The sequence below is a fragment of the Sinocyclocheilus grahami genome, unplaced genomic scaffold, assembly GCF_001515645.1.
Source record: "Sinocyclocheilus grahami isolate Dianchi unplaced genomic scaffold, SAMN03320097.WGS_v1.1 scaffold179.1, whole genome shotgun sequence".
Lineage (NCBI taxonomy): Eukaryota > Metazoa > Chordata > Actinopteri > Cypriniformes > Cyprinidae > Sinocyclocheilus > Sinocyclocheilus grahami.
In genome coordinates, this window is record NW_015505358.1 from 1,266,074 (window position 1) to 1,292,584 (window position 26,511).

The 26,511-nt window shown below is 35.2% G+C and overlaps 1 protein-coding gene across 1 annotated transcript in view; it reads right to left on the reverse strand.

Moving 5' to 3' along the window:
- LOC107594123 (kelch-like protein 29) overlaps window positions 1-26,511 on the reverse strand; it is a 136,166-nt gene that overhangs the window by 19,256 nt on the left and 90,399 nt on the right. Inside the window, exons 10-11 of the mRNA XM_016284069.1 lie at window positions 17,643-17,858; window positions 16,268-16,448 (exon numbers count right to left, since the gene is read on the reverse strand). Coding sequence (XP_016139555.1) covers window positions 16,268-16,448; window positions 17,643-17,858 — 397 coding nt within the window. The remainder of the gene's footprint in view (window positions 1-16,267; window positions 16,449-17,642; window positions 17,859-26,511) is intronic.

Below are 26,511 nucleotides of genomic sequence, written 5' to 3' on the forward strand. Positions count from 1 at the left end.
ATATGTTTTTAGGGGGATTATTATATGAAAATTGAGCAAATGTGTGTATGTATGCATGTATGTGTATATATCATACATATTTTAAAGAATGTATTTTATTGTGAAAGTGAGCATATTACATTATTCAATATTTTAAATGACATTTAATAAGATTAATACATATTTTATACATTTTTAATATTTAAGTATTATGATGTTATTATTTAAAAACAATTATTTATTTAAAAATTATACACACACTTTGGAATTTGAATGTGTATACATTTGAATATTATTAAATGGTATTAATAAAGGATATTTAATAAAAAGCAATATTTGTATTATATATATATATATATATATATATATATATATATACACACACACACACACAGTATATTATTTGTTTTTTATTTATATTTGATTGTTTAAATCTTATTAATATAAAAAATCTTATTTAATAATTTAATAAATATATACACTTTCACTATACACACATACACATTAATATATTAATACATAATTAATATATTTATTTATGATTTTTTTTATATATTTGTACTGGAAACCAAGACAAAAATATTGAGTAAGAAAAAAATAAATTTTATTCTATTAAGTTATATGATAGTTTTTTTTCCACTCTATTTATTTACAAACAGATTTATTATATTATGAATTTTATATATATGTATATTTATACACACAGGTATGTGTGTATATATATATATATATATATATATATATATATATATATATATATGTGTGTTTTTTTTAAGAATATTTAGATATTTGCACTGGAAAATTAGTCAAAAATGAGTAAGATGATATGTTTTTTCAGCACAACTCTCCTCAACAAGACACATGATTGAAGGAATCAGTCATGTCTGGAGAACAAATCTTATCACTAACCCCAGAAATGAACAGTATTAACAGTATTAGTGATGCTGAAATGTGTTAGTTTATGTTTTTTCCCCTCACATAACAGCACTGAGTTAAAGCAGATGGCTGGTTGAGAAGCGAGCGGTTCATTGTCAGCTCAGCGGCTGCAGGAAGACCATTAATTAGACAGAGGGAGAGTGTTATCAGGCCACTTCTGCCTCTTCTTTAATGAGACTTTTACAGCGGCGTACAGGAAGGAACTAATTATACGAGGCAGAGAATCGCTCGATGAAAGTGCGGTTATAAATAAAGACATCTGTGGAACAAATGAAAAATTATGACTCACGTTTTCTCATATAAAAGGAGTCTTATACGAATTACAGCAATTAGCAAGGAACCACCTGCAGTCATGTGACTTTTCTAGCATATGTGGCTTTGATGCAGATTCTGCTTTAATTAGCTAGTGTTGTTTTGTTCTTTGATGAGCAATCTAAGTGAAAATTATTTTTCATTTCGCTAATCCATAAAACCTACATATACAATATCATTATCTCTCAGTTGTTTTTAAATAGCACATTCATTTTTTTTTTTTTTTAGTTTACTTAAGTTACACAACATAAACAATTTGCTCTTTTTCTGCAGGGCCTTTCATCAGTGCAGTGACTGAAAAACTTTTAAAAATACAGAAATAAAGTGAACCTAAATAGTAATGTTAAAAAAAAAATAGAAATGAAAAATTCTAAATTGAAAAAAATTAATAAATAAAATGAAAACCGAAACTATACAACTAAAAGCCAATTCAAAAACATTTATAATGACTATAAAGGTATATAAATAATACTAGCTCTTTTTCTGCAGGGCCTTTCATCAGTGCAGTGACTGAAAAACTTTTAAAAATACAGAAATAAAGTGAACCTAAATAGTAATGTTAAAAAAAAAATAGAAATGAAAAATTCTAAATTGAAAAAAATTAATAAATAAAATAAAATGAAAACCGAAACTATACAACTAAAAGCCAATTCAAAAACATTTATAATGACTATAAAGGTATATAAATAATACTATAATAATGCAGATCACAAATATGCCTAATTATATTTAGTTTATATTAAGTTACATTGTTTTTATACTCATCATAATCCCTCACTCACTCAAATCTAACTTTCATGGTTTTATTTGAATCAATATGTATCTATCTATAAATAAATCTATATTTTTATGCATTTATTTATTAGTTTGTTTGCTTTATTTATTTGTTTGTTTTAATCTAATTATTTACTTATTAATTTTAATCTACAATTTATTTATTTAAATAGCAATGCAAGTACACATCACAGCATTCAAACATTTAAACTTTTGAATTAAAAAAAATCTAGTTTGAAAATAAAGGTACAATTTTTTATTTTTTACTTTTAGGCAAGGTTTTGTCATGTCAATATTCAAAGTCGTTCTTGACAAGTTTTCCTTTTCCAGTCATTTATATCTTACTGTTATCACTATAAACCCAAGAGGCTGACAAGAGGCGGAACTGATCGTTCCCTCTTTGACTTGTCGTTAATTAGCATTTGCTGCTATAAATATCATGCACATTCATAATTCTTTTAATGGTGTCTATAAATTACTCGACTTAAACAAACAGGCTGATGTTGCTCCCGCAGCGTTCGCAGTGCTTTAAACACACTGTGAATTCTCTGCTGTGACAGATGAATAGAGCGGCGTCTCACGAGAGCTGCGACATGAGACGCTTCACATGCAAACACGCCTGCAGCCGAGGCAGATGGGAAGGAATGGACGCTCGGGACTCAGGACGGTTAGATTTCACATAAATATGTGCTGAAGCGGCGACTGTGCCGAGAGCTGGCGTGCAGCTCTTTGTAGACACCAGTCAATGATCAGCCAAACCCGTGACGCTCATGATGGCAGGTCTTGATCTAAGGTTACTTGGGCCTTGTCTCTGCATCAACAACTTTAATAAGAACCCAAAGACCATGAAAGCCTCTTAGCTGAGCCGCCAAGAGAATTGAAAACTTGTAGTTAGACTGTTATTTTTGTGCGTATCTAAAAATATTTATAAAAATGTGTATTACATAATTTTAAATATTTTGTAAAAAATAGAACCATGTATTACACGCATATATACATTTAAAATATATTTACATTACAAATGTATTAAAATATGCACAATATAAAATTATAAAAATATTTAATAATAATAATACATTATTATTATTATTATTATTATTATTTACACACACACACACACACACACACACACACACACACACTTTCATATCAATGAATGAGACCGTGACGCATCAGAATAGCTTGAGAAATCTTAGTAGTATCTTGGGACTAAAACAAAAACTCTTAAAGGCAACATTTACTGTACATGCACAATAAATGTGACCTCTAACTGTAGTGAAAGCACTATTGCAAGTTTGATCACATTAAGACGGGTAACAGTGATAAACTGGGCCAAGGTTACAACAGAGGAACTCATGTAAACAAACTCATTTCTTGAGCACTTCAATGAACAAGAGAGCCAAAAGACAGATGGCCTTTCCATTTGTCTTGGTAAAAGCAGGGCACCTTCAGCACGAAGAGGACCAAAACATGGAGAAAATGCTCTCAAAACCAGTAGCACCACCATATGAATGAATAACACAAGGCTTTCTCAAGACAACTGGCTTTAAAAAAAATGTAGTTGTGCACATCCCTATCATCATTTGCTGGGTACTGAGGGTGGGCGACCTGAGGGGCATCTGGCATCATTACTGGAGCAGATCGCCATCCATCCATCAGAGAGAGACGGGATTAGAGAGTCACGCCGGGCCACAAGCACACACATACACACGGCTAGTCACAGACCTTTCTATATATAATCCATCCAGCTCTGGACCTGCTCCCGTGTCAAGGTTACGTCTGCTCTCTCTATGAGCGGCGCTCTGCTCTGCTGTAAAGGCCGTATATCTGCCGGTGGGAGCCGCTGATCAGTGTCTTCCCACCTCCATCCATTATGTCTGACTTAAAATACACGGGCGACGCTGCTGTATAACCACTTTATTTCATCTGAGAGGTAGACGGTTGATCTACGGTCCAGCTGTGAATTTGAAAACCATCCAAAACACGAGACCCGTCATAGGCGGAGCGTATGTAAGGCTGGCCACAGGTCGGAAATTAATGGGGGCTTAGGACAAAATGCCGCTGCACAGTCAGCGAAACAAAATCCGTTACGGCTGTTGCGAATAAAATGAACATGAAACGAAAAGTGTCAATTGCAGCATTAAATTTAGATCTCTAGAAGGAAATCACACACGCAACTCAATCAGAAGCGTTCCGATGAGTCATCACTGAAACGACAGAGATTTGATAAGTGTGCGTGCTGAATTCTGCACTCTCGCGAATTCTCTCATTATAAACAACAGTGCAGATGTATGTATGATGTAGTGATGGGAAGTTCGGATCATTTTACGGACTCGGATCTTTGAATCTTTTTTCAAGTAATTTCTTTCATTTCAGCAGAATATAATTAAACTATGCATATATAATATATACAAAACTATAATACAGCCAAGGCCAAATTATGAGAAACAGAAACTATTTATTCATAGTTTCAGGCTATTCGTTCTTTTGTCACGTCACATGCCCATAGGCTATGCAGTACTGGAAACAGTATTGATTAGTTCATCTCTCGAGTCTTCGGGTTTGAGTCATTCGTTCTTTTGTCTCGTGCCGATTCCCGGCTCAGTCTCTAACAACAAATACAAACATTACATATTATTAACTGTATATTGTTATTATATTTGCTTTATCAAAGTGATTTTTCCTCATCATACTGATAAAGTTTAAAGCCTTAACCAACTCTTTTATTACCACATAGAATGTTAACCAACAAGACAGAAATTCACAAATTTATAAATTGTAAGAAATAAAAAAGCTACAATTTGAGAACAGAAAGGCATCACATGACTGTAAACGTGTTTGTACGGGGAGGCTGGGAATTATTAAGTAATTTCTGTATCTAATACTGTTGTCATATCACGTGACTAAAGAACAAACCGCTCAGAGCTGAAGACTTGGGAGGTGAACTAATAATCTCTGTTTCCAGTAAAGAACCAATAGGATGTTACGCATGCACGAACGAATCCCTAGCTGAGACGACTCGATGTTCCTGAGTAATATAAAAGATTCATTCAAATTGAATGAATTGTTCATGAATGTCACATCACTAGTATGATGTAAGTAAGAGATTCATCCATCAAACAGAAAGGCATCACATGACTGTAAACGTGTTTGTACGGGAAGGCTGGGAATTATTAAGTAATTTCTGTATCTAATACTGTTGTCATATCACGTGACTAAAGAACAAACCGCTCAGAGCTGAAGACTTGGGAGGTGAACTAATAATCTCTGTTTCCAGTAAAGAACCAATAGGATGTTACGCATGCACGAACGAATCCCTAGCTGAGACGACTCGATGTTCCTGAGTAATATAAAAGATTCATTCAAATTGAATGAATTGTTCATGAATGTCACATCACTAGTATGATGTAAGTAAGAGATTCATCCATCAAACAGTGTATAGACAGCTTCACTGATTATAACGGGAGTTTTTTTGTTCGTTATAATTAGTTATGATCAAGTTAAATACAAATCCAGTCGTATTAAAAATATCTTATGACACCCATATCTGGTACTTGCCTAAAAAGACGAGTATACGATGTGCATAGTTAATAGATTACACTAATATTCGGCTACTCTTAGCCTTACCCTGTAGCTGGTTCTCCCTCCACCTATGAGACCCAATGATCTTGTCAGATTGATTGTGATAAACGCTTTTCGCTCCTTCAAAATAATACAGCAGGTTACAGAGGAATATGGTTATGCATCTATAATCATTTTAGAGCTTATGCAATATATATGAGCCATGTGATATCACTCTGTATAATCATGGCTGTGATACTGCTTTAATACAACAATTGGTGCATTTATACAACAGTAAAAGTGTGTAAATAAATAAGAAACAACCACATAGTTTCTTATTAAACATTTTGTATGCGGAACTACTACCTTCCGCCACGGATCCAAATCTGCTCGTTAAATTTACCGAAAACGAATTATATCTTATGTTTAACCACTACAGAGACATCAGAGCCAGCGGCAAATTCCAGAAGATCTGGCCGATGTGAGGCTGCTCTCGGCGGGTTCATGAGCGCTGAACGCCCGCTGATGCCCTGGAGCTCACATCTCCCAAAACGTCGAAGCAAATTTTCAAATAGACTTCCGCCACGGATCCAAATCTGCTCGTTAAATTTACCGAAAACGAATTATATCTTATGTTTAACCACTACAGAGACATCAGAGCCAGCGGCAAATTCCAGAAGATCTGGCCGATGTGAGGCTGCTCTCGGCGGGTTCATGAGCGCTGAACGCCCGCTGATGCCCTGGAGCTCACATCTCCCAAAACGTCGAAGCAAATTTTCAAATAGACGTTTTTTTTTTTTTTATACTGGGATAAAAACACGTGGTTGGAAAGACCTTTCAGCAAATCAGATTCGAGGACCGAACAAATTGTTGTGTATGTATATATAACATTACTGTAATGAAAAGAGTGTGAGTGTGTGTGTGTGTGTGTCTGTCTCTGTGTATTTGATTGTCATTACTGCATGACAATTTTTAATATAAATCAGTATATTCTAAAGGTGATACAAAACATACTGCCATGCTAATGTATAAAATAAATAAATAAATAAATACATAAATATTCACACAAGCACACTTATATACACTATTATGGCAGCATATTTTAAAAGTGATATTTATTAATATATATATATATATATATATACACACACACACACACACGTGTATGTTGTATCACTTTTAAAATAGGTAGATTTAAATAAAAATCAATGTAATGCAGTAATGAGAGTCTAGCATTTTGCTTCGCTTTTGACAATAATGTGCAATGAGCATGATATTTATTTATTTTGCATCAGAGTAATGATAATGTGTGTCATTTTCATAAATAGCACAATTAAAATGAAAACAAAACAAAAAAATCTAAAAGGCTATTGAGGATGTAACCATCCAAAACACCCTAGCAACATGGCAGCAACCTTGACAGAGGCAAGCTCATATTTTTATCACAAAATATAAAAATAAGTTAATGGAAAAAATACTATTATAGAAAAGATTGTATATACTTGTATTGTACATGAAATGCTAAAGTAAATTACTAGATGGAGCCGGTTTTAATGAGCTCTGAGGTGTACTATGATTAAAAGATCACAGCAAACACCCACATTAACAGGTCAAGAGCATTTGAGAGTATTTATTTACAAAAATCAGCTGAATAAATTTAGCATGAATGATAAGCTAATGTTAATGGAAATCAGTCCAAAGTTAATGTGATTTCCTAGAACAGCCTCCATGAAAAACCCTCAATTAGACACAAACAGAAAAGAAAAAGGGTTTTATGGCAACATCAAATGTCCCCAGCTCATTTTATATATTTATTTTGTTGTGTGTTTGACATTTAGATTTTTTAATGTCTACAAAGTTTTTATTAAATTTTATTAAATTTTTAATTTTAGTTATTAAATGAGAAATGTTGCCATGCATACATGCGTACGTACATACACAGTATATATATATTTAGATTTTTTACATATTTTTTATGTTTTATTGCTTATAAAAATCTTATTTTATTTTAATATTTTATTTATTTATTTATTTTGTTGGTTGTAGTTTTAGTTTTTAAACTTTACACACAGACAGATGCTCCATTTCTCCTATCTGCTATGATAACGCAGTTCATATCTCCACCTCTCCTACAGCACAAAATTCAATGAAATCCAGAGATAAACAGATGGTTTTGATCGACTACGCATCTGCAATGATCCAAAAAACAGTCTGTTTGCTTAGTCTTTCCATAAGGCTTCATGATGTGCACCAAAACAAACAAAACACTACAGCAGCCACTCCAGCACCAACTGGAACAGACAGCCATCAAAGACACTGAATTTCCGGAAATAAATACAGTGCTTGAGCAGCAGAGGACTGTTTTTATCATGTTTGGCCGAGCCGCAGCGGTTCATTGACACAAGGGAAACGAACGGATCAAGAGACGCCCATTAAATGCCAAGCTGTGGCCCCACAAAACACACAGCGGGCTTTAGAGAATAAAGACACTGCTATGATGATGTTACAGAAGAAGTCTATTTGTAAAGTTGAAAGTGCACGATAAATAAAGGTATTGTCTCCCAAAAGAAAGAATTGACTTTGAACAGCCTAAACGTTCGTTTTATTTTCACTTCCGAAAGATGAACCTGCAAAGAATCAGTGGTTAAACTTCATTTTTTCTCCACTGTACCTCAGCAGTACAAGCCCAAACTTTTTATGTGTTCCCATCATTTCACTTGCGACTGCTTCTCTAATCTGACCAATCAGAGCAGAGCAGGCTCACGGAAAGGCGGGGTTTAAAAAAAACTGAATCTTAGAATTGCTTTGAGAATCGTTGGATAATGAGATGATATTAAATGCATATTTTGAGAAAACAAAAGCGTTTTTTGACCTTGCATGCACGTACCTATTGTAGGAAACTCCCAAAACTATATTAGGAACCTTAAAAATGGCATAATAGGGGCACTTTAACATATTATTAACAAATAGTTCAAAATGATTACCATCTAGGATTAGACCTAGAATTTCCTTCACTATTGTATTTCTTTATGCTTCATTAAGAAAAAAAATGTTCTAGACATGGTTACGGCCTTGGACGTCGTATTGAATTTAATGTGGATGAAAAAGAGGCTGTGAGGCTTATGGCACTAACTGTATATAGGTCCTAAATCATGTAATTTTCTAAAACTCACAACTTTCAAAACTGTTTTTATTAAGTTTTTGTCTACTGAAAGTTCTTTTCGGAAAGATGTTTCGTCAGCTGAACAACAGTAAGTTGTTAAACAATGGTGCGATCCATTGAAAACACTGTACTTCAGTCCCTTACAGTCTCGTTTGCATTCCTGTCAAAAAATTACCCTGACTAAGGTCTATTGAGTTGCAAGAGACAAAGAGAGCTCCAATTAAAAATAAAAATACTGTAATTTGTGTCCCGTCTTGCCGTTTTGGCGATCAACGGGGTTTGGAAATCCACTTCGTCGGAGTGGAAGTACGGCAGAGATAAAGGCACAGCAGCAGACGGCAAGCTATCAGCTCTTTAATCCCATGGTGTGTTGAGTTTTCACGGTGGGGCGCTCCATCTCAACACGGCACAATAGGCCTCACTTTGACTGCCTATAGGAGCCAACCGCAGAGACACTCTCCATTCATTTACAGGGAAAATCAAGAGCAACTACTCGTACTTTGGTCTGGTCCTCTGGGAGCCATTCAAAGATGTTCATGAAACCAAAAGCATTACAAAACCAAATGATTAGTATTATGAAAAAAACATGCTCTGTACCATCATTATTATTGCTCAAAATTCAGGATCAGGGATTAGGGCTTGGTAAGATTTTTTAATCGCAAGTCTCTTCTGCTCACCAACGCAACATTTATTTGAGCAAAAATACAGTAAAATCAGTAATACTGTGGAATATTATTACAATTTCAAAGAAGTGTTTTCTATTTTAATATATTTTAAAATGTAATTTATTTCTGTAATGCAAAGCTGAATTTTCTGCATCATTACTCCAGTCTTCAGTGTCACGTGTTCCTTCAGAAATCATTCTTATATGCTGATTTACTGCTCAAGAAATATTTCTTATTATTATCAATCTTGAAAACAGTTGTGCTGCCCAATATTATTGTGGAAATTATGATACAGTTTAGAAGTCTAAAAGAAGAAATCTTTTTTTTTTTTACATTATAAATGTTTTTACTGTCATTTTTGATCAATTAAATGCGTCCTTGCTGAATAAAATTATTAATTTCGTTAAATATAAAAAATGTATTCTTAAAAAAAATAAAATGAAAATTAAATATTTTTTTAAAAATACCAATAAACAAATAAAATAAATAAAAACCTAACCCTCATTAAGATAAAAATTAATTATTAAATTATCTTAAATAAAAAAATCAAGACAAAAAGCAAAACAAAACTTCTAAATGGCAGTGTAAATAACATTAATTATAAACAACAGTAATCACTATGATTTTTGCCTTGATTGGATGGCAGAAAGCATTTTTCCCTCTTTGGATTAACATGCACCGATGAATCATTCACATTAAGACCAGGAATGTGCATTAAGAAAGTAAATAAGAGTTTTTTAATTTCATGCCGACTTTATAGCATATACCTGGTGATCCATGTTGATGATGTTTTTAGCTGAACAGCGATAATCAAAGCAATATTTCCTTTTTGGTTAATGATTACATAATATGCCCATTACAGACAGATCACATTCAAGTTCAGATTTAGTGCTTTAATTGAAGCAGACGAGCATTTGGCTTTAGCAAGTGTCATGCTACATTGTGAGAGTGCAAAAGTCATGACTGCATGACAGAGAAAATAAACTCTCTAGAGCCACTGCTCACCCCTCTGCCCCTTGTTTTCACTCTCTCTCCTACAGTAATTCCAGAGCTAAAGACATAGAACGACAGCTCAAAGTGTGAGACTGTGGCTTTACGACCGGAATCCATCATCAAAGAGCAATTAAACAGTAAGTGTTGCTGATTGGGCTTGAACGGAGCACTCCGTCAGAATAATCAGCGTCCGCGCTGCCGTCGGAGGGCTGGACTCGAGGGGTGTGGTATTTCAAGACTGCCACGCCACAGCCACCACGATTAGCACCAGGATTCAATGCACAAATATGACATTTGATGAGCCGGTGTGAACATGTGGTGCTGTACACAAGCTGTGTTTGTGTATAATACCATCAAAATGAGAATGCCTTCACCCACTAAATACAGCTGTCTCAACACGAGCAGTCTGCCATGGAGCTTGACTTCAGGCATATTTCAGAAATTAAAAATGCAATGATCTTGCCATTAGGCTCAGTACTTTTACTCACTAAAATGCTTTAAGAATGCATGCAACATTTATTGTAAATACAATGGAGATGCTCAGCAGTGGCTGGAAACTTCACGCAAGTCTTTCTTTTTTGTAGCATTCAAAAATAAATAATTTAATTTAATTTAATAATTTATGCATTTAGCAGACGCTTTTATCCAAAGTGACTAACAGTGCATTCAGGCTATACATTGTTTTACCAGTATGTGTGTTCCCTGGGAATCGAACCCATGACTTTTTGCGCAATGCTCTACCACTGATTCTTTGGAATAACGTGCACTGATGAATCATTCACAATAAAACCAGGAATGTACATTAACAAAGTAAATAAAGTCTATTTTAATTTCATGCTGACTTTGAAATAATATATGCAATGCCTAGATATACTTTAAGCTCTAGACATTATGAACGCAACAATCTTGATATCAGGTTTATTACTGTGCTATTGTATCTTTTAGACCCTTTTATTTGCCGAGAGAATTCGGCCAAATAACTATTATTCTGACTTACGTTCCTGGTCCGAATATGGAAATAGCTGCTGAAAGATTAGCAGAGAGCTATAATTGCGCTCTCTTACCGAATAGTCGGTTTTTATTTTTAGGAGATTTTAACATGTGTAGTTTGTCTGATTATTTATCCTCTTTGCAGCAATATGTAACTTGCCCAACTTGATCCACCCGCACCTTGGACTGTTGCTATGGAAATGTTAACGACGCATATAAAACCTTGTGTCGGCCGCCTTTGGGACAATCGGACCATAACGTTATACATCTGCTGTCTAAATATAGAAGCAAACTTAAGCAGCAAGCAGTGGTCAATAAGGACATTCAGGTATGGACGAATAATTTTGTTGAGCAGCTCCAAGACTGTTTTGATGACACGGATTGGGACTTGTTTTTTAAAACTGGAAACGATTTGAATGAAATAACAAAACACAATCTCATCTTATATACAGTTTTGTGAGAAAAACGTGATTGGGACCAAAACGGTCAGAATTTTTCCTAATAATAAGACATGGGTTTCTAAAGACTTGAAAAGGTGTCTGAATGATAAAAAGAGAGTTTTTTGTAGTGGTGATTTTATTACTTTTAGAGAGTGTAATAGTGCACTGGTATTAAATATAAATAAAACCAAGGAATTAGTTATCAGTCGTACTAGGCAAGATGTTGCAGTTGTGCCTGTAATGCTAGAGAGTCACCCGGTTGAGATTGTTGATCATTTGAAATATCTTGGCACATATATAGACAGTAAACTGAGTTTTGTGGATAACACTAATAATATATTTTTTTAAATGCATGCAACGTCTATTCCTAATACGGAGAATCAGTAGGTTTGGAGTAAGTCAAAACATATTGGAGATTGCCTACAAATCATTGGTAGAGAGTGTGCTGACCTATAATTTAACTTCATGGTATGGGCATCTTAATTGCAAGCAGAAAAATAATCTGGCAAGAGTCACTAATATAGCTAGTAAAATCATTAGCAGACCACAGAGTAAGTTGGGTGAGGTTTACACCTCAAGATGTGTTGGGAAAGTGGAGTGTATATGAAAAGACCCAACTCATCCTCTGTGTGATCATTTTGTTTTATTGCCTAGAGCAAAGATAAATATTTATAAAAGGTCTTTTGTACCTGCTGCGATCGGAATTTTTAATCAAAAAGCTGTGTGATTCAGTATGATGGTTTTTATGCGTTTTGTATTATGTGTCTGTATGTGTATTTGGTTTTCGCTGGTGTGGTCAAAGACAAATTTCAACCATGGTCGACAATAAAGATGTATTGTATTGTATTGTATTTGTAGTCCGTAAAGAATAAAGTATGCATGCAATATTTATTGTACATAAAATGGAGATGCCTGGTAACTTTATGCACGCCTGGCATTAAAAAAAAGCAATACATCTTACTGACCCTAACTTTTGAATGGTACTGTATCTACCCTCTTTACAAACACAGTAATCAGTAATTACAGTAATTCGATTATTACCCAAGTAATCAGATGATTTTTGGCTTGATTGGATGGTAAAAATAATCTATTTTTTCTTTGCATTAATATGCACTAATTAATTATTCACAATAAGACCAGGAATGTGCATTAAGAAAGTTAACAGAGTCGATACTAATTTCATGCTGACTTTAAAGCATATACTTTTAGACATTATGGATGCATAACCTTGATATCAGGGTCAATAGTGTGCTAATGTACTTGTACGCACTAAAATTATCTTAGAATGAAGAATGCAATGCATTCAATAGTTACTGTAAATATAATAAAGATGCTCAACGCTGCCTGGTAACGTTATGCACAACTCTCTCTTTGCTGGCAACAACACACAACACACCACACACACACAACACCCCACTATATATATATACATATGCACACACACACACACAAACACAACACAACACAACACAACACAACACAACACAACACAACACAACACAACACAACACAACACAACACAACACAACACAACACAACACAACACAACACAAACAAAAACAAATAAAATAAATCTTACTGACCTTAACTTTGGGCAGTGCATCTAATCCTACTTATAAAAGCTTGAATTTTCTGTAAAGCTGCTTTGCAACGATTTGTATCGTGAAAAGTGCTATACAAACAAACTTGAATTGAATTGAATAAACAACAGTAATCACTAAATGCTTACATAATAACCTAAGTGATCAGACCTTAATTAGATGGAGAAAAGTGTGTCTTTTTTCTTTGGAATAACATGCACTAATGAATCATTCACAATAAGACCAAGAATGTGCATTAGGAATGTAAATAAAGACACTTTTAAATTCATGCTGCCTTTAAAATAATAATATATAGAAGTAAATGCTTTAGACATTATAGATGCAACAACCTAGATATCAGGTTCATTACTGTGCTAAACTCGCTAAAACGCTCTAAGAATGAAGTTTACATTTGTATGGTAGTGTATCTATCTGCAATTATAAACAATAATAATAACTAACTGCTTTAATACTTATGACCTATGATTTTTGCCTTGACTGGAGGGTAAAAACTTTTTTTTCTTCTTTGGATTGATGTGCACTTGTGACGAATGATTTACATGAAGACCAGGAATGTGCTTTAAGAAAGTAAATAGAGCATATCCTTGCATATAATTTAGATATTATGGATGAAACAACCTTGAAATCAGGTTCAATACTGTGCTAATGTAATTGTACATGTTATAATGCTCCAAGACTGAACAGTAGTCAGTAACTACGCAAATCTTTCTTTTTTGTGGCATTAAAATGACTGAAATCCACCTAAATAAATACTTGCTTAAAGTTACCAGTCACTGCTGAGCATCGTTATTTTATTTACTCGTTGTTTTATTCTCATTCGGCATTTAGAGAGTTGTATATATCCACAGGGAGCGTTTAAAACACACTCCAAAAAATAATCTGCAGCATTATGATGACTTCTAAGATGCCCGTTCAGTCAAAATCTAACAAAAACATCACAAATATCCTCCAAGGAGAATGCAATCCCAGAATGCATTGCAACAAGCTGAAATCAACGACGATGAAGTGAGAGAAATGTTAACTGTAGCTCTTATCTATATTCTAGGTGTTGTTAGTCTATTATTTACATGTGGCTTCTTTTAGGCTCATTAGTCATCAAATCCTCTCTAACTCCACAGATGTTATGAAGGTTGCAGGTACAGATGTGCAGCTTTTCATCTCACTGAGCACCAGAAGAGCTCACAGATCAGTGTTTCAAATCATCTCAAGTTTATTTCAGTTCTGACGTGACCAGGCAGCTGTCTATGCAAGGCAACTCGCTGCGTTTCCAAACAGAGCCATAAAAAATAAGAGCGAATCAATGACGAACAGCAAGAGCACCTTGCCGCTGCTCCCGATCGGCCCGACGGCAGCCTTGAGGCGTGGACTGACTGAAGACATCATGTGATCGCAGTACATGTCATGCTTAGGAGCGTGAAACTGCAGGCAAGATGGATGGTGGGCTATAAATTAGGAGTCAGAGGGGTGCAGTGGGCGGTCGTTCTCTCTCACAGACCTCCACGCTTCTGTCAGTCAGAGTGAGTCTCAGCGGACCGTTCATGGACTCTCGTTCATACTGAACACAACAATGGTTAAGCTCAGAGAAACGGCCAGCGCTGGCTTTAACTGCAAAAACTTTTAGCAGATAAACACATTTAGAGTTTACAGGCTTTCTTTTTGTAGAAAACCATCATGATATTGATGACATCATCTTGTTCGCATGATTTTCCCTTTCGAGAAAAAGCGGTTGAATCCAAAATACTGGATATTTTTTAAAAGAATAAAAAAAAAAAATTCCAATATATTAAAAAGGCTGTCAGACAGACAGGTACAATGATGTAATGCATTCAAATATCTACATAGATAATTAGCTATATAATATACATTTGAAATTTATATAAAAAAAATTCTTAACAAAATGGAATATTCTGTATGTATTTTGTATTTATATTAAAATAAATAAAAAAATAAATAAAATGGCAAAGAATTGCATAGTGTGTGTTTATATATATTTTTAATTATTATGATTTCTTACAATTATTTAATTATTATATTTTATAAATTGTATGTGTGTGTGTATGTATGTGTATCCAAAATACTTTTTTTTTAAGTTAAAATAAAAAAATAGAAAAAAATAGAAAATAGGTTTTGCCTGTGGTTTTGGCTTTGTAGAATAAAAATGTAATACAAACACACACACACACACACACACACACACACACTTTAAAATTAAATCATTTTACATGCCAGTCAGACAGCCTTGGCATTTGTGGGCATTTGTTGAAAAAAAAAAAAAAAAAACCCTTGGACTAATGGAACATTTTATTTTTTCTCAGAATAAGCCACACTGCGAAGCTCAGCTTAATGCTGATAGGCAAAAATTCTAGCTTCACAAGACCAGAATAAAAAGCCGACGAGACTAGAATGAGCCGAGAGAAGCAGTGAGATGGAAATGGGATGTTAGTGCCAGAAGAACAAATACAAATTGATTCTTCATGTCATAAGAGTGATTCTGCATGAAGAAATGAGTAGATTTCAATATGCCCAACTATAAAACAGTCTTCAAAAGTCAATATGGTTTGTGTTTACATCATCATCCCTTGTCGTTTTGACATTCAGCTCCTTTTAAAGCAACTGACTGTGTCACGACCTCTGTGTAACGGTCGATTATAGCTCCAGTCCACGGCAGTGGCGAAACCCGATCCAATCTGTGCCACAGCCACCTGCCAGCAAAATACTCCCTCCATACTTCAGCACAGATCCAATTATCAGATTGGCTCCCAGCACAGAAAGAGCTGACCACACATTTATCTGAAACGCCTAATGGCCTCCAATGAAATGTTTAATTCAAACAGCAGCTTTATTGGATGGTACCTTTCCACATTATCCAGGTTCCCGGCCACTCCGAGTCCTCCGATGGTGTAAAGCTTGCCGTCGTACACCACGCTGTTGTGCCGGCACCGCGGGACTGTCATCCGAGACACCAGATTCCAATTATCCAGCAGAGACATGTAGCACCACACGTCTGCCAGCGTGACTCCAGACTCAATGCCTCCTAAAGAGGGTACAAGCCCAAACAAATGAGTGCTGAAGTCTCCATTTACACCCTCCAACATCACACCTCCATTAATACACAGCTGATGAAAAGACAAAAACACATACGTAAAAAAACAACACAAACATCTCCCTCGCTCTCAGGGATTCAGCGTTAGCTGCTTCCAGAAAAGTGTTTTAGTGTCCATGTTAGTTTCGTTTTGAGAGACAGACAGATATTTATAAATAAAAGTCTAACAATATTTTTATAAATCTAATTATATAATAGATCTCTAAATCTAATATTTTTTATAAATAAATATTTATATTATATAAACAAATCAATGCAACCTTATATAATGTTTTTTATTTAAATAAATATTTATTATTATTAAATGTTTAATTATATACATATTTAATTGTACACATGTATATATTTATTTCTATTTCTATATTATGTCTATGTATATATATACATATATACATATACATACACACATACACACAATATAACTTTTAAATTTTTACATTTATATTTATTATGTATTCAATTGTTTTATAAAAAGATAATTTCTTTTTATAAATATAAACCAATACAATTTAACACTATTTTTTATTTCCATTTTCAATTTTATTTTGTTTCATATATGTGTATATATATATACACACACACACACACACACACACATTTTTTCATAAAATGTATATAATATAAATAAATCTTTAATACAACTCTTTATATATTTTTCTCTGTATTAAGGTTTACATTTTCTGTGGTGTGACCAGCTAAAAACGTAATGTAAAAAACAAAAAGATTTTAAACAGTATTTTGCTAATGCTTTTAAAGTTATACATGTGGATTTTGTGAGCCCTATTAATTGAAAGAATGCATTGAATATTTGTCACACACCAGTATCATTCAAAATAAATTACAGAAGGAAAATGTAATTAAAAACATGTCCATGATGTCTCATATTCCGTTTTCACAACCAAACTGCCATTACAGCTTAAAAAGCGTCATCTTTCAGCACTATTGATTTTATCCTACTTGATCTGTGGGATATTTAACATCAGAATTTGACACACAGCCAGTGCTAAAGACAGAGATGAGGATGCTGTCTTCCCATCATCCCTCAGAGCGTGATCTGCTACATATAAAAGCAGACACCTGCGGGCGGCCACCAAACTGCAAGTGACACACTGTCGGTCTGATTACCTGACAGGTAGATATTATCCCCCGCTGATATGACGGAGAAGAACTCGCGGTTGTAGAAAGGCAGGCTGGCCAGGGGGTACCACTTGTTGTTTTGAGGGTTGAAGCAAGTGACGGCTGTCAGCGAGCGCTGGTTCATACCGATGACCTGCCGCCCACCCACCAGCACGATCACCTCAGCGACACCTGCAGAGACAAACACCGTGCAACACATCAGACCTGTCTGGACCAGATTCCACTGCGAGCTGGTCTGCTACTGGTGCAAGCTGCTTATTGTGATGGTTCTGATGGGTGACCAGGCAAAACCAGCTCATACTCTCATGCTTTTTACTCTACTGGACAAAAGTTTGGAATAATTATGATTTTGATTGTTTTTGAAAGAAGTCTCTCATGCTCAACAAAGCTGCATTCATTTGATAAAAATATAGTGAAAACAGAAACATTGTGAAATATTATAACTGTTTTCTATTTTAATATATGAAAAACAATAAAAAAAAAAACTTACTTGAAATGAAACACATTTTAACTGAAATAAAAATTCTAATTTTCATTTAGTTTAACTTAATGTACTAAATAATTCTATTCTATTCAAACAATTCTATTCTATAATGATTATTCCTCAATTTTTTCTACAATTCTATAATGATTTTCTGCTCAGTTATTAATTATTATTGTTGCTCAATTATTAATAATTGTTCTTATTTTTAACAATTTTTACTGCTTAATATTTTTGAGAAAGCTGTAATATTTGTTTTCAGGATTGTAGAAAGTTTGAAGTAGAAATCTTTTGTAACATTATAAATGTGCTTACTGTCACGTTTGATCAATTCAATGCATACTTAAACTAAAGTATACATTTTTTTCTTTTTCTTTCTCTCTCTCTTTTTTAAAAAAAATCTTACTTACTGTTCCCTAAACCTTCAAATGGTCGTGCATCAGTTTCCACAAAAATATGAAGCAGCACAACTGTTTTCAATATTGACAATAATCAGAAATGTTTCTTGAGCAGCAAATCAGCATATTATACTGATTTCTGAAGATCATGTGACACTGAAGACTGGAGGAATGATGCTGAAAATACAGCTGTGCATCACAGGAATAAATCACATTTTACTATATATTTCAATAGAAAACAGTTCTTTTAAATTGTTATAATATTTCACAATATTACTGATTTTACTGTATTTTTGATCAAATAAACGCACCTTTGGTGAGCAGAAGTGACTCAAAAACATTGAAATATCTTAATTCCAAACTTTTGACTGGTAGTGTACAGTGTATGCAAGGGTTTATAAGTGCATGTGATGAATAACTGGAGCTTAATATGCAACAACCAAACAAAACATTTACTGGAACAGTTTTTTTCAGAGCAAAATTATCTACAAACAGAAGCCGTTTTCTGATCAATTATGAATGTGTTTCCTCTCTATACAACACATGAAGTCTCCATGCTGACTGCTTATGCCACATCATAGGCTTTTCATTCTGTAATTCATTTTATTCTGGCACAGAAAAAAAGAAAAGGGAGAAAGGAATATCACAAAGAGGTAGCGAGAAAACATTTCATATGAAAAAGGGATATAACAAGGAAAAAATAATAGCCTCCGAGTGAAAAACATGACAATTTTGGGGAGATAACAAATGTCCCCTTCTAAAAATGAGGCGTAACTCAACAGAGCGCCAGAAAAGATCCAGAGCGCTATCAGCAAAGTTTGCCAAAAATCTGACAAAAATATACGAGTATCTTAAATTTCTATTTAAGGAAAAGTACAGATTCGCTGGCATGAAAAAGGCTTCAGGCTCCGTTATTCTGAACTAGCTGAAAGTACCCAACACGATCTTATCATCTGAATTAAAATTCATGACATACATCATCTTGAAAAAAAGAATAAATAAAAGAAACAGTGGATCGGGGCAGAAAGGGTCAGGCCTCTGTAACAGCAGAAAATTAAATGTCATTGTTAGCATCTTAAAAACGATTAAAAAAAAAGATAAATAATCTTGACTTTGATTTCAAGGGCTTCTGAAATACAAAAATGAATTATCTCAGGGGACATTTATTGTCTCTGCGTAATTCTTTTCAATACAGTGATTCAATAAAATGAGCAAAGACTCATAGCACATACTGCATAAATCTCTCTGGGAAGATTCAGCAATAATGAATTGCAGCTGCTGATAATGCTGCTTATTTCGGTTTTAGTAGCCGATTCCCTAAAGAAATTATGTACATATAATATACACACAAACAAAAAAACTACTGAATGCAATCTGAATGCATGCTCAATGCACATAAATAAAATAAAAAAAAAGATGTTTGCATAATTCAGATATTTTGTATAACTGATAGATATATTTATATATAATTTTATAATTTATTTGCTACATATTTTTGTATGGAATTTAAATGCATATAAAAATAAAAAGTAAAAAAAAGAGATGTTTGTACAGGTATTTTGTATAAAGACGATATTATAAAATAATAATACACATACACACATTCATTTTTATGACAAAATACAAATACAAAATGCACGAGCTGCAGTAAATGCACGGTTGCTGAAGCACACGCTAAAGTGACGCAACCGGCGGCGTGATATTCCTGCTCAAGCTCGGGTTCACAGCCGTTTCCAGAGAAGAAAAAAAAAAAGCATTTGATTGGCACGAACATCTGCTCGCGTGGCAGCTCTTTCAGCCGCACAACTGCAGGTTGTGTTCCCACTTCACACCAGTACATCTTCCTGTTATGAGAAACCCCCTTCCCACAAACCCTCACTACATTACAGCAGCAGCATCAATCAAACAGCACACGCCAGCCATCAACCGCATCACAGCGTCCTCCGCCAGGTAAGAGTTAAGTAAAATTATGACTGTAAGCAGAGTGCTGAGAGAAATTATATGAAAGCATGTATGAGTGAATGAATTCTATAAATACATAAGGAGGAACCAACTGTCTTCAGAAAAGTTTCAATGACATTTGCTTTTCATCTTCCCTCCTTGTAAGTAAGGAATAATTGATGACGAGCCGTTGAATTATCAGATAATAATGCACACCCGAGGTGCTGATGCGGCCTCGATGCGAAGTGGAGTGTGTGTGCGTTTGTAAGGGAGAGAGAGAGAGAGAGAGAGAGAGAGAGAGAGGGAGAAAATTAGTATGTGCTTTCAGTACATAAAACGTCATTTTGTGGCAAAAACATGGAAATAATTTGTTGTTTTTAGCTTGTTGTTTACTATATTTATTAGCTTGGTCAGTGTCGTCGTGGGTTTTGGTTCTTTTGCTGTTGTAGGCTATAAGGACCTTTGCAATCACTGAAATCATTTGGTGAAGTGATACTGTATGGACATGTAATGCGGTCAAGACCTGCCTGGAACTACTTTAGCTGTGCGTTTCCCTGAAAATAACTGCACACCTTAGAACGTTCATCAACCAATCAGATTCAAGCATTCAACAGCACCATAGTATAACGCCTAATAAAGTAGTGTTTATAAATGCAGCGCTACTTTGTTTACGGAGTTATTTCTACTATTTCTACAGTTCGATAAGTGCCACCTACTGGCACACATTGGATTTACGTTTTCATTCAGTTTGTCTGCCAATTTTGTGCAGACCAATGTGAAAATTGGAACAAATTTTTGTTGCAAATCTTATCTGGTAAAACAAGCTCAACACTTCAGATAATAAGGTATCCTATGTCAAATTTAATGGAGCAGATAAAATGCCTGTAATGTATAATTTGACTCATCCTTTACTTCAAAAGTGGAAATGTGAGGTTTATCTTTTTTTTACATGTAGTATATGTTAGCAGATAACAGGTTATGTTTTAAGTCACCCAACCAATATTTTTTGTTTGTTTAAAATCCATTTTTCATATTATTATTTTAATGTTTATGCAAATTATTTTAATGTTTACCCAACACCTAAACGTAACTACAACAACAACTACTGTACTGCACTTATTATCAATAAACAGCAAATTTGGAGTTTATTGAGGGAAAACTCAATAATATCTGTTCCCTAATCTAAAGTGTTACCAAACGTTTCACAGTTTCTCATCTCTAGGAGAGCATGCCTCTCATCTCGTGTTAATCCAGCGTGGCTGGGATCGGGGTCCGGGGTCCATGCCCTTCCGCCAGCCTCATGATCTCCCGCAGAGCGAGGGCCCCCGCTGCGCTCGCCTCCTTCCTGCTGACTGTGGCATTAGAGACTCAAGCAGCAGGTGGTCCGGCGCTGATCACCCCACCTCTGACCACTCCAGATCACAGCAATGGATTATGAAAATAATGAAAATAATTCAAGGAGCTTTCTGGATTTAGATTTAGAAACAAATAAATAAAACCTGTCTCGTTCCACTGGGATGGGACTTGGTATGTAACTACCTGTAAAGTGCTGCTTACATGAATGAAACTCCATCTACCTACAAAAGCAAGTTCTCTTAATGTTAAGTGCTTCATATTTTTCATGTAAAAAAAATGTGCCTTAAAACTCGCTGCATAGGTTACAGTAATTCAAAATGGCCAAAAAATGCAAAAGGTCAAAAGGTGCCGTGTTTGAAACATTTGCAGTTTTTGTAATTTTTCAGTAGCTTGTTTGCTTCTTTCACACATTTTTTGCATTTGAAAATACTTTGTTGTATCCCAACCTACATAATAAGCACAGCATTCAACATGTTTGGACTTACCGGGAGGTGTAAACACTAACGCTTTCAAAAAGAACAGCCCTATTCAAAAGCATCAACAAAAGATGGATCAAAAAAGATTTCTGTTTCTCAGCTCTTTATATAATAATGCATATAGAGAATCCGCGGTCGGTGGTGAACTGGGTCATTGGGTGGGATAATCTCTACACAGCTTGTCTTAAGTACACACAGGTGAAATTTACCCACTGGCTAAAGCTCAGTAATAAGAGGCGCAGGTGCGCTGACGCACGCTTTGGCAGCTCTCTGACAGCGCTGTGGCTCTATTCCAGTCGCTCCGCTCACCAGCGCCCTGTCACACCACATCAGGACGGATTTCTATCCAGCATGCTGCTGCTTCTAAATCTGTGCACTGCATTATTATAAAACAGTCCTGGTTGCTGATTGGTCAACACATGCTAAAATACATTATATATCATGCAAAATGAGCTAGAGTACTGTGTATCACTGCACAGCACACATAAATACCAACTACTAACCTGACTGTACAAGTCAGGACCACATCTAGCGAAATCTGCTCAATTAAATAAAGAAACAGTTCACCCAAAAATGAAAATATCTTAAAGTTTACTCATCCTCAGGCCATCCAAGATGTAGATGAGTTTGATTCTTCATCAGAACAGATTTGGAGAAATGTATGGATGCTCTGCAGTGAAAGGGTGCCGTCAGAATGAGAGTCCAAACAGCTGATAAAAACATCACAATAATCCACAAGTAATCCACAAATCCATCATTAAGACATTTTTAACTTCAAACTGTTGCTTATGGCTAAAATACTAGTTCATAATCATAATATTTCTTCCTCCAGTGAAAAAGTGGTCTGGTCTGAATCAGGAGAGAAATCTGCACCGATCAGGCACGGCGCCAGAATTTTTTCTCTTACCGGTGCTAAGGGGGGGCTAGACCAATATGTGGGGGTGCTAAGAAAATAAATGATATTGATGACGTCAGAGTAAACCGGGGCTAAAACGGGGCTATTCAAAATAGCCCCGGTGTAGTGCCGTCACTGGCACAGATCAAGCAGCGTTTACTAGCCAAAACAGCTCTAAACAAATGTGTTTGGATTTTGATGTGAGAGACAACAGGAGATTTTCACTGGATGAAGCGCTATTATGGACTCGTATTTTAACCAGAAACAAAGGTTTGAAGTTAATTCAAGGCATTAACTGATAAGACATTAACTGATGGACTGGAGTGGTGTGGATTACTTGTGGATTATTGTGATATTTATCAGCTGTTTGGTCTCTCATTCTGACGGCACCCATTCACACACTGGTGAGCAAGTGATGCAATGCTACATTTCTCCAAATCTGATGTGACAATCACGGGAAGATACAACAGAACGAAGAGCGAATGATCCACATTAGATGTGTGATTCATGCTGGACTTGTGATGGGAAATGTAGTTTTGTTGTGCAAAAATGTTGCATCGCTTCTAGATCAATCAAATTTCTGGAGATTGCAGATGCATTTAGTTAAAAATAAAGTCCATTTACCAGATGGATGGATTCGATGTTATTTCAGAGTTGGCAAGACAAAACCGAGCTGCTCTGCGCAGTGAGACGATCTGTGTGCGCTCATCCGAAGCGCATGAACCCACGTCTCAGAACGCGCACAAATATTTAGCTCTCTTTGAAGTATTGTGCTTGAATGGACAAATTCACACAAAAATTATGTCAAAATGCCCGTCTTGGTGAGTATCCTAGCAGACATAGTCGGCTGAACAAACAGTATCAGTGCGTTCTCTTAAAGTGACAGCACTTTCTTAAAGTTAATTAAACAGCAACAACACGGCAATCACTCAGTGCTCTTGATTGAATAACTTTTGTAACTTTAATAAGGATTCAGTTTTAATTTATACAGTCAAATATGCAATGTAGTTTTATATTTGATTACTTTATTCAATTTCTGTACCTAAAAACTGTTCTAAAAACTGACCTACCTAAAAAACCTGAAAAGCACTGTTTATTTTATTTGTATATTAGCTCTATTGCATTTATTTGTGCTGTTGCTTGTAGTTAGATTATTTGTTCTTATTTTCTTTATTTTTATTTGACAATATAGTTTTATCCCTAAACATAGCACATACCGAACCGTACTGAAACCGTGATACAAACCGAACCGTGAGTAAGTTGAACCATTGCATCCCTAATATATTTGCATACTTTCAATACAAACAGTGTCACACAAATGATTTAAAGCAAGAAAGAGCTAGTTGGTTTATATAGCACGTTTCATACAGAATGGCAATTCAATTCGCATAGGCATAATACTGAAAAAGAAATTAAAGTCATGTTAAATTATTTTAAATTGGACTAAATAAAAGTGAATAAAAAAAATGTAAAAGAAGGTAAAAGAAAAAGTTAATAAAATTACATTTATCATAAAATTTTAATTAATCATTTATTTATAATTATAAATCTATATTGAAATGTAATCATTAGGGATGCACCCGATACTGAGCTCTTGTACTCGTACTCGTTAAAATGCCCCGATACCAAACGCCGATACCACACAGCATGTGATAAGTGCCAATAATGGTAAACATTCAGTATTAACGCCTGTATAGCTGATGTGCGCGAGCTGATTAACAAAGCACGCTGAGTGGATTGAACGCACGGCGGCGCAGATGCGCGAGCTTGTCGAGTGAATATGCCTTTCTCACAGACATCACTGGAAAGCTTGTAGTTCAAAAAAAAAAAAGTTACTTAACGGTAGGGAGGGAGGGGAGGGGGAGAGAGAGAGAGAGAGAGCGCACTTCGTTTGTGTGATATTTGACCTTCACTCACTTAGCACACGGCACACGCATCACTTGGATTAAAACTAAATCGTAAAAATAAGACCATTTATAGGGGCATTCACTATAAACAATTTATTTTCAACCTTTGGCATACACGACTTTCTGGCGAAAGCGAATCTAGCAGCCTGTGTGAAATGCGCTAGGCTGTAGACTACTAGTACTTGTCCCTCTAATTCTGCACCAGTACAAATATGTGCATGTGTTGCGCGTTTTGCTTGTTTGAGTGTTTGTGCATTATATGAGTGGCTTTGGAATAGAAATCGTAGCACGTTTCAGATGAAAAAAAACGCGACTTCTATTTCTGAAAATATCACAGTTAGGAGATTTATAGCGAGTGGTTCCCTGCATTATTACAGCAAAGCGTGTGATTACAGTACTAAGCCGCTGCAATGGAGCAGCTCTAATGCTATTAAATTAAAGATGTACCACAGAGCAAAAAAAGTGAAAGTAACAAAAACTTGTAAAATACATAATTAAGTGTGAAAATAACAGAAGGATATACAGTCAAACCAAAAATTATTCCGAGACAAGATATAATTGTTTATATATTTTTTTCTAGTGGGTGCAGGACACTATAGTTCATTTATGTAAGTGAGGATAGCAAAATAAAGTAAACTGTTGGTTAGTCAATCACTGCATTATGCAGTCAAGTTTGTGAGGTTCATTGAATCAAAACTTTTAAAGTTTTAGGCAATTAGTAGCAGTTTACACCACTGTTAGTTTTACAGGAAACAGCAGTGATCACAGAAACAAACTTAGGGGCCGTTTACACGACAATGTTTTCAGCCAAAAACTGGAAACTTTATGCATTTTGCCTGTTCGTTTACACGACAACGGCGTTTTGGGGACTGAAAACGCATATTTTTGAAAACGGGTTTCAAAGTGCAAGTTTTTGAAAACGCCACCGTTATCGTTTCCGTGTAAACACCCAAAACGGGAATCTTTGAAAACGCTGAAGTCATGCATGTGCGTAGTACGCGTTAGGCATGTAGACATGCGCGGTATGTGTCGATTTTAAAGGCAAGCGCGAACAAACATACACAACAATGGTGGTGTACATGGTACTGTTGTTGCTGCTCAAGAGTTTGCTAACGCTTCTTCAGCAAAGTGTGGATTTACTTTAATATTACAACTAGGGCTGGGCAAAAAAATCTATTTTTCGATTAATAGATTTTTTTAAATGACGTTGATTCGATGAGTATCTTTTCCGGTATTTATTTCAGCACACGTTTAAAACAAGATCTGATTAACGTGAACCTTATCATTAGTCTTCTCCACTAGATGTCCCCTTATTTACCTTGTGCGATGTTACAACAGAAAGCCTGTCATTCATTCCACGCTTATCATGGCCATACGCGTGATTCGCAATGCTCAGGTGAAAT